This window comes from Scomber scombrus, chromosome 4 (assembly GCF_963691925.1).
Source record: "Scomber scombrus chromosome 4, fScoSco1.1, whole genome shotgun sequence".
Classification (NCBI taxonomy): Eukaryota; Metazoa; Chordata; class Actinopteri; order Scombriformes; family Scombridae; genus Scomber; species Scomber scombrus.
In genome coordinates, this window is record NC_084973.1 from 29,028,083 (window position 1) to 29,041,623 (window position 13,541).

Genomic DNA, 13,541 nt, shown 5'->3' on the forward strand with positions numbered 1-13,541 from the left:
TGTAGTTGAATTAGTCCTAACATTCACAGCAGCTACCTGTGCAGGATTAATGTTCATCATGGTTTACAGATTACAAGCCGAATGTGTGTTATGCATCTGTTAAATACTCAGGATAAATCCGTCTTCACGAGTCAGTTAAAAAGCTTCGTTCATGACTCGTGTGCACATGTTGTTTTTCGGCCGAGGCGGACGAGGAGAATTTTACCTACAAGGCCTGGAATTCAGCACCTTCATAAATCTGTCATGGTGGACACACGTTTTGCGTAGCGTTTCGGAGACGCCCCGAAGACACAAAGCACACTCTGTGCAACTGTGCAAACGACATGAAGGCAAGAAAACATCTGCACGTGGCCTCGCAGTCAATTATACTTAGCTGCCTTTTAAACCAGCTTTTTTTTTTAATAACTGAAAATATGCTCCGAATGTTGATTGGTTGGTCGCCACACCCTGCTCTGTCGGCAGCACTCAGCACACATCTACATCATCCTCTCTGTCTTTCATGGAGTATTTTTAGTAACACTCCTGACTTGCAACCTGAGCTCCAAACAGTATTTACGCAAAGCCTCCAAAAAGGAACTATTAATAATTCAACAGTGAGATGTTATGTAATTCTAAAAATGTGGTTTAAAGTGCAGTCCTCATCTTACCTGTGCCGGTGCCAGTGGGGGTCCCCTCCTTGAATCTGGAGACAAAAGACAAAAAAAAAGTTTGAGGAGTTTTTTCCTGTTAATTATAACAGGAAATGATCTAATTTCTGTAATGTGGCCAAAAGAAACTTGTTTAATTAGTAAACTTCAAATGTTTCCTTTTTGACACACATCCAAGCTGGAGACATGTTCCTTCTATTCACTGTTAATCATTCTCAAAGCTTTGCAGGATATTGGCCTCTATTGTTCATTGTAATAAATGATTTATGGAGCTCAAGAAGTCATGAACACAAACACTGCCTACCCTTTTAAGCTGATACGGCAAAACTCCCTTATTTACACATCCAATAGTTAAAGAGCAATATTTTCATTATCATAAATCCAATATTCACTCTCTTTTAAGCTCTGTTTTTACTCTCTACTAACTCCCGAGGGAAATATCTGGCTCTTAAGCTGCTAAATGCTCCACTATGTTCACCAGCTAGTCTACAGCCAACTGTCTGTTTGCCGTTTAGTGCTGAGCAGGTAGTGTACAGTGGCTTCATAGAGCTTTTTCCTCTGCCTGCTTGAGGGCCAGAAACGACACTATGAAAGCACTGAGAGTGAACCAAAACAGTAAAGTTGAAACTGGACAGCTAAAAAAATTAGCTGAAACTCATTATAGGGCTCCGTAAAGCTGCAGAGTCACACAAAATGTGAAAATAAATGTATGAATAACTTGCACACATTCTTTTATTGTGGACTCAGCATCAAATTTCTGCTTTTAATCCATTTAGAAAGAATATATTAGAGGATTATGGTAAAAATGTCTAAGTGGTGTAACCATAAAAACTTTGTACCAAATAATTCAACTTGCTTAAAAAAACTAAATTCTCAATAAAACACCATATCAACTAGTTTGGCATGATCTTACATTATAACTTTTATATTAAATAAAGGTAATGGAATACAATTGTTCTAAATATTACATTTGAACTGGGTAACCATGGAGATCAGGAAACATTTACAATTTTTTTAATTAAGCTATTATTTGTATAAATCCACTTAAATACACTGTAGGTGGATTAAATATTTAATATTTATCATTATTTTGTGGTTACACCATTTAACATTTTCAGGAGCATTCAGTCTTACTTTTGGTTAAAATGGTGCAAATATCATTTCAAATGATATAAAACCAACAAAAATACAAAATGCACATGTTAATAAACCTAATGCTGTTAAAGATATTTTTGAATTGCTCATCTTGCCAACCCTTATTTGTCAGTGACCCAATTACAAGCGACAACTCTGACAATTACACGTTTGATAGATTATTATTATAAAATTTTTGATTATAGACGCTTTAAGGCTCAACTTTCTTATTATTGTCTCTAGGTAGGAAGAAAATGCAATTATTTTGGTGAGAAATGAGAAGCCCATTGATGCCTCTCCAGCAGAATAGAACAGCAGATTTATAGAAACTGCAAGAACTGTAATTAAATTTCCACAACTCCCACACACTTGTGCAGGCTCACGTGAAAAACACCTGCATCACATCTGTGCTGAACAGTTCTTCTCATTGTTTTGAGCCTGAGGGGCAGCAGCCTGGTGAGCTTCTCACATTTCAAAGCAAAACTGTCAAAAATACTTAAAGTATCATCTCAGGATGTTCGGTAAACTCGCAAAGACCTGAAAAACTGCTTTAAGGGAAAGTGAATGGCACATTCTTGTTACCACTAACAGCTTTTTAAAGTGTTTGTTGCTATGAAATTATTCTCTCCGAGCCCACCCTCCTCTCCTTTTGATGGATAAGTCGAAGGCATAAGTGGAGCAGTAATTATGGATAAACAATTTCACAGAGCTTGCCGCTATGTATGAAAACCATGGGACAGAATAAAACAAGGTAAGAGCCCCCCCCCCTCTCTCTCGAGACCAGATGTCCACTCTGAGACACTTTAATTATGGGAGCGGGCGTCTCTGAAATACACAGACAAAGCAGCTGATCAGAGACCCGTCATTTCACATTCTCAGTCTGGATTAAGAAGCTTCGGTTGGAGAGTGAGATGGAAAAAAAAAAAGAAGCTGTTTGCACAAATTGGGAGCAGAAAACATTTAAAATATGTTACCAAGCAAGGCAATTTCAACAACAACGCAATGTTTTCTATTTTGACATAAAGCTAGTTAAAGCTAGTTTGTGACTTGCATAACACAGGGATGCCATAGAGGGTAAACCCACCAAAATCTAGTTTATTCTGTCCATGTTTCTAGCCTGATAATTATCCTTAAATTCAAATTTCAAATCATAGTAACAATAATCTGTCATGAACTACATTAAAACACAACAGTACAGTCGCTGTTTTCAACCCAGAACACTTCCACTAATGAGCCCGTCTCTCTCTCTCTTCTCTCTCTCTCTCTCTCTCTCTCTCTCTCTCTCTCTCTCTCTCTCTCTCTCTCTCTCTCTCTCTCTCTCTCTCTCTCTCTCTCTCTCTCTCTCTCTCTCTCTCTCTCTCTCTCTCTCTCTCTCTCTCTCTCTCTCTCTCTCTCTCTCTCTCTCTCTCTCATCTCTCTCTCTCTCTCTCTCTCATCTCTCTCTCTCTCTCTCTCTCTCTCTCTCTCTAGCCACTGTAAAAATCTCTTGCCACCCACAAAAAGTCTAAAATTAGATCCTCTTTTATCCGCAAATAACATGGAATATAACTGTCATTTGTGCTTTTAATTATATCTCACTTAAACGTCTTATTCCTGCTTAAAAAGAGATAATCTGTTCAAACTTCAGTCTGCGCACATCTGTCGAGTTTAGTTAAAAACGGATGCGGTCAGACCTCGTACGAGATCCAACAAAGCGGTGCATAAATCAATTTCAGCAGCAAGCAGCAAGTTTGATTTTGAAGATCACTTAAAAGGCTTGAATGGAGTTGGCTTCTGACTACAGTATGTATTATTGTGACTCTTAAAGGAGCAATATGTAGGATTTAGTGGCATCTAGCGGTGAGCTGAAATACTCTTCCTTTTCACGTGTGTAGTAGATTGGAAAAAATGTATAAGGCCCTCTTTTCTAGAGTCAGTGTTTAGTTTGGCCGCTCTGGGCTACTGTAGAAACATGGTGGTGCAACATGGCAGCCTTTGCGGAAGAGGACCCGCTCCTTATGTAGCTATAAAGAGCTCATTCTAAGGTATCGGAAAACACAATGGTTCTTATTTTCAGGCGATTATACACTAATTAAAACATTTAATTTCTGTAAAATCTGTTATGCCAGATGGGATTAAACTCTACATACTGCACCTTTAACCCCATAAGAGGCTAAATGTGCAGCTCTGACATAACATCTTTTTTTAATAGGTGTCAAAAAACATATCTAATCACAATTTGACCAGAGTATGATGCAATGGTGAACAAGCCTGTATGAAGATTTCTCGATCTTAAATGTCTAGACTGTGCTGATTGCAGCTATGAAAGCCATTTTTGGTCATAAATGAGCCTTTTTTTTTTTTGCCTGTGAAGAGTAGTGAATGTGTGTGCACTGGTTGCCCACGGTGAAGTAAATAAACCAGATGAGCATTTTTAGCCGGGTTCAAGCCGCTTACCATGAAATTACGGATGGACCTGTGGAAGACTGTCATCGTTGTAGTAGCCTTTTTTACACAGGCGGATGAAGTTCTCTCCAGCTTTGGGAACCTGGAAACAGAGTGAAAAGATGGTTAATAAAAAGATATTTGTGTTGTCATAAGATAAGTCAGTTTCACAGCTTCCCACAGATGATCATTTTAGCCACCTGTTTGCTTTAGTTGAAAGAAGGTGTGAATATAAAATCAGTATAAAGCATTGAGAACCCAAACACATCAGCACAAAGTGAACTCATTTAAAAGATGTTGAGAAAAGCTGTTCAGACTTGTCAGAAATCCCAGCTGAGCCTTCTCAAAAAAAGTGCCGTGTGGTGTGTTGAATGCCAAAAAAATCCATCAAATATCTGTGATGGGGAGGAGACCTTTAGATAAATCCGGTAATATACCCACGCTCACACAATAACATTTACATAAACTGGATAGTGAATGTCGAATACGTGTCTGTTAGTCACCATACATGAGTCAACACATCAACCTTTTTGAATGGAAAATGTTTTAAAAAGAGCCAAAGTCAACTAATGTTTAATAACAATATACGAGAAGTGTCATATTAATGATTAGATTCTGCTTTCAAAAGCTTAAATCCTTCAGAAAATATCACATTTTGACAGACTTTACTTATTTAACAAAGCAAGATGACTGAGAATACAGAGCGTTTTGGTGCTTTTGCCAGATTTACTAAAGTATTTATTAAATAAACTCACAGTCATTGCCCATCCTGTAGTTGAAATTTGATTAAATAAATATATATATCACAATTTAACCCTCAAATTTGTATGAAATATGCTGTAAGCAACCTTCACACTGCAGAGAGGTTTAATCCTAATCCTCTGCAGACCCCAGAGGTAAACTTTTTTGTTATATCTCCCGGATGCTTTATTCTATCATTCTAATTTGTTTATGACTTTATCAAACAATTAGTTCGTAATGAATTCATATGATTGTTTTCTGTTTCTGTTTTAATTAGAGGCTTTTATAAAAACACCAATGTATTGAGAGTCCCAGGGGAGCCGAGTCAAAAGCAGTTAATTCCGCTGATGCAGTTTTAATAGATGGAAGTATTTATTCTATTTATAGAGTTTCATGTTTGCAATGAGTCCTAATTTAATGTATCACACACTCTCAGGGGGGGTTAGGGGCGCTACTGTCAGTCATTTTGAAGGGCACAGACACAGATGTCCTCATGTGCTCTGTTGATGAACCTAAATTTAGTTTTACACTTTATATACAGATTTTACAAATATACAAATTTAACTGTAGCTTTCCTGAAAGATTAATACAATCTGTTTTTTTTCAGATTACATTAATTATATAACTAATAACAATAATGATAATGATGAGAAGAACAAAAATAAGAAGAACAGTAAGAGAAAGAGTAAGAAGACAAAGAAGAAGACAAAGAAGACCTAGAAGAATGAGAAGAAGACGAAGAAGAAGAAAAAGATGAAGAGTAAGAAAAATAAGAACAAGAATAAGAAGAGTAAGAAAAAGTAGAAGATGATGAAGAAGAACAAAAAGAAGAAGAAGAAGAAGAAGAGTAGGACGAAGAAGAACAAGAAGAGTAAGAAGAAGCAGAAGAAGAAGAAGAATAACAAGAACTCTTGCTATGTCTAGTTGTTTCTTTACTTTTAGCTGCATTTCTTGTATGAAAGATGCTATACAAATAAAATGATCATCATCATTATTACCCTTATTTCCTACGTGACCTAACAACAGTCCAGTGTATATTTGTAGTTTTAAAAAAAACCCTCACGACTCACTAAATTATACCCAAAAAAGGAGGGATGATGAGCTGTCCCTATCTGACTTCATCGTCCTCATATGCAGCTGTCTGGGGAGTTGAGAGCCATCATGAGACACTGATGTTGAGAAATAGAGGCAGATTATATTTCAAGCTTTCCAGACAGAGCTGACTGACAGCATGTGTGTGAGAAGAGAGAGAATAAAAGCTTGATACATCTGCTTTACATTCACCAAACAAACACTTTGTCACACGTTTGTAACTCAGTGTGACCCGTTACGAAGTGTTTGTCATACACAGAGGTTTTCGGTGAAGCGGGGTTCAACCGCTGCCTGAGGCGAACTCTGGATTTATTAGCTTGAAGTCAGGTTTTGTACTCTCAAACAAAGTCTCTGTTTAAACATTTGTTGGTGGGAAAAAAAACAAGACATCTGGATTTTGCCTTTCACTGGAGGTATATCCTGCGTCATAAATATTTACAGGCATCTTGTAAATCATAACAAAAACACCTAATGACACACGCTAATTTTGACTGACTGAAATGAAAGCTGGTATTTGTCTCTAAAGCAGGAGGAGGCGTGGTTTACTGGGGCCGTGACGCCAGTCCGGTCTGCTGTTATTAACGTCAACAGCCTTGAGGAGCTGTTTTGAGTGTGTTTGAATATGTGTGTGTGCGTGAGAAACTAACTTTTTCCCCCTTGGCAACAATGGTTGGTGTTTTCCAAGAATCACCAGATGCTTTCGTAAAAGCTATTTTTATAAATTGGCCCTCTCACTGTGTGACAGGTTCTTCTAAGCTCTACTGGTCCTATTTCCACCTTAACTCTCAATTTCTCTCTCTCTCTCTCTCCTCTCTCCTCTCTCTCTCTCTCTCTCTCTCTCTCTCTCTCTCTCTCTCTCTCTGCTCTCTCTCTTCTCTCTCTCTCTCTCTCTCTCTCTCTCTCTCTCTCTCTCTCCTCTCTCTCTCTCTCTCTCTCTCTCTCTCTCTCTCTCTCTCTCTCTCTCTCCTCTCGTCTCTCTCTCCGTCTCTCTCTCTCTCTCTCTCTCTCTCTCTCTCTCTCTCTCTCTCTGAGAGATACAAAGAGTCTTATTATTTTATTGTGAATTGATTTTAACCTTTTTGGCCATAAAATTGATTAGTTTTAGTATTGAAAAGAAGACCTGAACCACAGTTATCTGATGGCAAACTAAAACTAGACACATGTATTAATAAGAGAACATAAGAAAGTCTAAATGCAGTCTCTGCTTCTTGTGTTTTTTTCTCTCTCGCTACTTTTAATCCTTTTATTTCTAACTAGAAACATTAAGGACATGATTTCTTTCTGTAACGTTCAGGCTTCTTCGGCCTCTTGACACTGCTGCTGCCTTCTAATGGAGGTTAATTGAGCGTGTCCGTGTACATACTTTTGTAAGTGTGTGTGTGTGTGAGTGAGTTTGAGCATTAGAATAATTTTAAATGCAAACCAATTTAAACAAACCTAGGTGCCTAAAACTGTAATCAGTGATGACAGCATGGAAACAATGTTTGCTGACGCAGACGGAAAGAACAAGTTAAAAAAAACAATCCAATTCACAAATGCTTTAAAGGCTTCTCCTCTTTTCTTTTTCCCATCAAATATTTATGAATGAGGGGGATAAGAAAAGTAAAAAAATATTGAGATTATTTAGTTATCTTCAATAAATTAATAAATTTATTCTGACAACTTTTCTGCCAGAATGGTTCGAATTTTAGTTTAATTTCATGTTTTATTTTTAGGTATTTTTCACCCACCTCTGACAGTGGCACATCGAAGCAAGACTACTGTGACATCATTTATTATGCTATAAGATATATATATTTGAATAGTGTGAAGTAGTTTTATGTTTATATATATCAAGTCAAACTCGAAGATTTTTTGTCTGTATCTCAAAATTTAAGACACTCGCTCCTATTTTTTCCCTCTTTCAGGTGAAGCCCATGGTGCTTTTCCTCTATAATGAAGTCGTACTTTTTAACTCCAACATCCGCCCCCTCACATTTTACCCAAGTTGGGGACAACGAGGAACCGTGACAGCTGAGACATCCAAAGCCAGGCGAGCAAATGGCCACTTTAGAGGAAGGCGGGCCCTGGATCCGTGTGGCTGAGAGTGTATGTGACAGTGAAGCGGCGCTCATTAATTCATAAACAGCAGGCCACAAATAGAGCTGCAATCTTGTGTGAAAACCACTGGGGAGGAAGGTGGGGAGGAGGAGGAGGAGGAGGAGGAGGATGTGGGGCGCAGAGGGCAGCTTGTCTAACCCGCTGCAACTCTCTCCTCGCATTATTCTGATTCGACGGCTCGGAGCCAATGAAAACCAAGTACATCAAGCGCCTGGTTACCAGGGCAGAAATGTGTTCCTGGAACTCACGCTGTCTCTCTGGAGGTTCACATTTAACCTTAAAAGAAAAAAAAATAACACCCAGGGAGGCACACAAGAAACACATTTTTGCCAGAGGAGAGAAATGTGGCAACCTCGGGGTCAGACTCCGCAGACAGCGGAGTGTTTTGGATGTGTCACTCTAAATTTAACCACCTGCCCACATCATGAATATTTTATGAGCAAAACTTGTACCCAGAGTGAGAAATTAACAGGGGGTTCTGGGTAAAATGCCCCTAAAAGAAATGTAAAACTGCTCTTGGAATTAGGAAAATGTTTTTTTTAAATGCTGTGTTAAATAAACAGTTAAAATAAGACTTTTGTGAAAAACAGTTTTTCTCTCTATATGGTTTCAACATCGCCGCTACTAATTGACGAAGCCCCCTGCTGAGATTTCACATCGTTAGAGCGCCCTCATAGCTGAATGGTTGCAGTGCATGCCATTATACCCATAATACCCCTGGTTTGAGTCTGGTAAGGGACTTCTGTTGCATGTCATACCCATTTATCTCTCTGCCACCACTGTCCAATAAAAGCCAAAAAAGCCAGAATAAATGTACGGGAAAAAAAAAGAAGAAGAAATTCCACATAATATACAACAATCACGATGAACGCCAACCACATGCACTTTCTCCTAACACTGGTAACCTAACACATAACTTTCTAAGAAGTCATCCTTGGAAACTGTTTGGAAAAGCCAAAAAGCACCTTCAAATATGAGCTACTGGACAACTGAATTTCCCTCTAGGTCTATCTCTCTCTCTATCACCACCTTATCTTGTGAGGCTGCTTTACCTAGAGCCGGTTCCGCTTCAGGTTTCTTCCCATTAAAAAGGGAGTTTTTCCTCGCCGCTGTCGCCAAGTGCTCACTCCATGGGGGAATGTTGGGTCTCTTTAAATTAAATTAAAGAGTACAGTCTAGACCTATTCTATGTAAGAAGTGACTTGAGATGAATTTCGTTGTGATTTGGCACATGAGAATCCTAACTGACAAATTACACTTTTTAAACGTCCACTAATGTGCAGTATCAGTGTTTCAGGTGTACTATTTATGTCAGTTCAACTGTGAAATATATTGTTTCCACTTTAAAATCAATCAATATAACACTCAGGTGTATTATTATCATTCTGACAACACCAATATTCCTCTTATACATAACGCTAACGATTTTTTTTTAAATTTCAATTGTTCTTATTGCTTGTTTACTTACTGACTTATGTATTGTTCTTTATTTTTCTATTTTTGCTATCCACTTATTATATAATTTTTTCCCATCATTGGGCTTGACTTATCTTATATAAGATGCTGATTGGTCTGAATCACCGCTTGTTTGAACAAAAGCACATTAAATTAAGTCTGATTTTGTGATGTTGTAATTTCAAGAGTACAGCTGACTTGCAAAGCGAGCTGACTGGAGCTGGTGGGGAGAGAATAAAGGTAAGGATATGGATCTTTTTGGTGGTACTGGTAGGTAGTTGCACTCAGCATCAGCCAAAAACTAAGGTTGGGTTGAATTCCAGGTCTGTTTTCACGAGTCGAAGTCTGTTTTAGATGCTTGTCGAGCAACCACTTTCTACGTTTTGGCTTTTCAGTCATTTGATGTAATTACTTCCATCAGGGAGGGTTAGGATTTCCCCCGTAACAAGGAACAAAAATACACTCTTTACTAATCCTCCATTTTATTACCGCAGGAGTCAAATTGTGTTATGTAACTTCATCATAATCCTCCACTTTATTATTGTAAGAGGGAAAATTTTGTTATGCAACTTGAACGTTAATCCTCTGCTTTAGAGTGAAATCGTGCGACGTGAAATGTAATTGCATTAACAAAGGTTTGAACATAATTGAGTAAATATAAGTTTAGTAACATTAGGACTGCTTAAATAAAAAATTTGATTAAAAAAAGTCTGTTTCATGTTGTTGTCTTGATAATGGGACGTTTTGCTTCTTGTTTGCTCTCTGTCTGTCACGACACAGCAGACACACACACACACACACACACAGAGAGCAGATAGCAGAGCAGCGAGGCCACAGTGGACAGAATAAAAACAAACTTAACATGAATCGACTGCTATAAGTCTGACACGAAGGTCGCTGGTAGGAGTAATTTATCAAACTGTTAAAAAAAAGCAGAGTATGAATTTAAATATGGCCTCCCCCTGCTCTCCTCTCATCCACTGCCTCCATGTTTAACAGACATACAGAGCTTGTTATTTTAATATCAAGCTGTTCTGAACGAGCTCAAACTGGACGTTTGTTGTGTGGAACCATTGAGTTTAATTAGCTGAATATCTGAAAGTGAGTTTTATTCTTGTAGACTTTATGCTGCTCCTCCTCTCATAGCAGCAGCAGCAGCAGCAGGGGGAGGAAGAGGAAGAGGAAGAGGAGGAGAGGATGAATGATGCCACAGAGCTGTTAACCAGTTTTCCTATTAAAGACCAGCTGCCTGTCTAAACAGTGGAGTCTGAGGGCTTCAATCATCATTATCATCAATCACTTCAACAGTATGAAACTTTATTCTAAGAGTCTTTGAGATCAAGTTAAATAGTCTAGAAAAAGATAAACTGGTTCTTACAAACAAGTTTTAATAAATAAATAAATATGTTCTTTATTGTAGGGATGGTGAGTGTTGTAAATCTTGGTGCTGTATTGGAAAAAAATCATCTAAAAATCTAAATATATATATATCATCTTCACATTTTTGAATTTGTAATAATAAAATCTGTTAGTTATCATACTGAATCGACCACAAAAACAAACAAACAACATAATTATACTGTTTTGAACTTTAGTAACTTAGTCTATAATCAATAAAATATCATTCTCATTTTCTTTGTTGAGGCATTTTTATTCTTTGACATTTATTACAACTACAGCTATCTGGATCCCTTCTGTTTTGAAAAAAAACGTGTCAATTTAAATCAAAATCTTTATATTTATATATATCAACTGTTATCTTCGCACTTTTGCGACAACAACAATAACATAAAATGATCTGTTATAAAGTATCGACCACAAAAAAAAACATAATTATTCTGTTTTGAAATTTAGTAACTTAATCTATAATTATCATGATTTTCTGTGTTGAGGCATTTCTGTGTGTGTGTGTGTGTGTGTGTGTGTGTGTGTGTGTGTGTGTGTGTGTGTGTGTGTGTGTGTGTATATGTATCATTACCTTATCACAGTTTAACTCCAGATTCAGGTCTCCCTTGTTTGTGTGCATACGGACGTAGCCTTTCTTCTTCACGTACTGGTAACGCACGGTGTCGTCAGCGATGGCATCTGGAACACACACATTAAAACAATAAGAGAGAGAGAGAGAGAGAGAGAGAGAGAGAGAGAGAGAGAGAGAGAGATTATTTTGATGAGACTTATTTCAGTGTGGCTGGACAGACAGATGACATTTGAGATTGCGACTCTCAAATCAGAGGGGAACGGTTATTTTGAGAAACAATCTTTTTTTTAAAATATTGATTGTTGAAGAATCTCTGCTTGATGTTGCTCTAGGTAAGATCTCTGACCTTTGAAAAGCCCCACAGACTCTGTAGTTCAGGCTGATGGTAAAATATATGCAAATGTTTTATCCTCCTGTGAGAAAGCTTTCAATGCAAATAGCCTTTTTTATTATTGTTTCAGCGAATAATTATTTGTATAAGCAGACTTAGATACACTGTAGGTGGATAAAATATGTAATATTTATCATTCTTTTGTGGTTACACCATTTGACATTTTCAGGAGTCTTACTTTTGATTAAAAAAAATGGTGCAAATGTCATTTCAAATGATATAAAACCAACAAAAATACAAAATGTACATTTTAACAAACCTGATGCTGCTTTTAAAACTATTTTTTAAGATATTTTTGAATTGCTGATCTTACCAACACTTATTAGTCACTGACCCATACATCAAAATACCACTCAAGAAATAAATTATCTAGTTTCTGCTTCCTGGCTGCAATTTAATGAGGATTACAGATATTATGTGTGAAAAACATCTTGAGAGCTGCAACCCTAACAAGTTTTTTTGTAAGGAAATTGAGTTTAGCATCAATAAAAACTAGCTACAAGTTTCCTTAACTGCTTGTTTGTAATTTAAAATGATAGATTGAACACTGAGTGTAGCCCTTCACAACCTGATGCTGCTTTTAAGACCATTTTTTAAAGATATTTTTGAATTGCTCATCTTGCCAACCCTTATTAGTCACTGCCCCTTATAAACTACAAACAGAAGACACAACACAGTATTCAGTAGTGTTTCTTATACATCTTATTAAATATATGACATCCTGCAATCCTTTTTAAGAAATGTGAACTAGGTCACTTAATTCCAAACATCGTCCTCCTCTTCTCAAGTGTACTGAACCTACTATATAAGTTGCATAAGAGCACATCTCTCCCATGGAGCAGCTCAGAGGCTGACAGGAGAAGAAACACAGAGCGCTTCTTCACTTGCAGCTGGATTTAACTGTTTGAGCACGAAGCCGCTCTCTGCTGCGTGACCAGCCCGTCCTCCCGAGGATAGAGAGAGGTTAAAGCAACACAACGAAGATAGAAGAGGTGATGGTTTCCTTGTGAAGGGGAATCCGTAGGGAGAGGGAAGATTTGTGCGAGATGTTCACTTGCCTGCTTCGTGTGTTGTTGCAGGAGTCATGGCCGTGGATGTGAAGGAGGCGGAAACTCTGCCGGTGGAGTAGTGGGCCTGGGGAAAAAAGACACGAAAGATAAAAAGATGAAAAATAGCATCTTTAATGTCATTATTTTAACCCTACTTTTTTAAAACACTACTTCCCCTGTTCATTTATACCTTCATAATGTCTTCAAACACAACTCCGTCAAGAGATTTGTATTTTTTTTACCCCTCAAAACACATTATGGGATGAAAACGGGTCTGAACAGCTTAAATCAATTAAGTCAGTTAATTGATTACCTGATACTAATAATAGGATCAACCTGTATTTATATCCAATAATCTTATTAAATGCTGTTTAGCACATCTTAACGTACGGTCCACTTAGATTCTCTGGCTGTTTTCCACAGCTTTCAGTTGCATCACACTATTTAAGCCCGACCCGACGGCACGTGTGTTATCTAATATGTACTGTCTTTAAAAAAAAAAGTTTTTATTTGTTAAGGTTATATCGGCA

At 37.6% G+C, this 13,541-nt stretch overlaps 1 protein-coding gene across 1 annotated transcript in view; it reads right to left on the reverse strand.

Annotated features, from left to right (window-relative positions):
- ppil2 (peptidylprolyl isomerase (cyclophilin)-like 2) overlaps positions 1 to 13,541 on the reverse strand; it is a 43,561-nt gene that overhangs the window by 16,657 nt on the left and 13,363 nt on the right. The window contains 6 exon segments of the mRNA XM_062417451.1: positions 648 to 666; positions 668 to 682; positions 4,218 to 4,250; positions 4,252 to 4,308; positions 11,572 to 11,678; positions 13,021 to 13,096. Of these exon segments, the coding sequence (XP_062273435.1) occupies positions 648 to 666; positions 668 to 682; positions 4,218 to 4,250; positions 4,252 to 4,308; positions 11,572 to 11,678; positions 13,021 to 13,096 (307 nt within the window).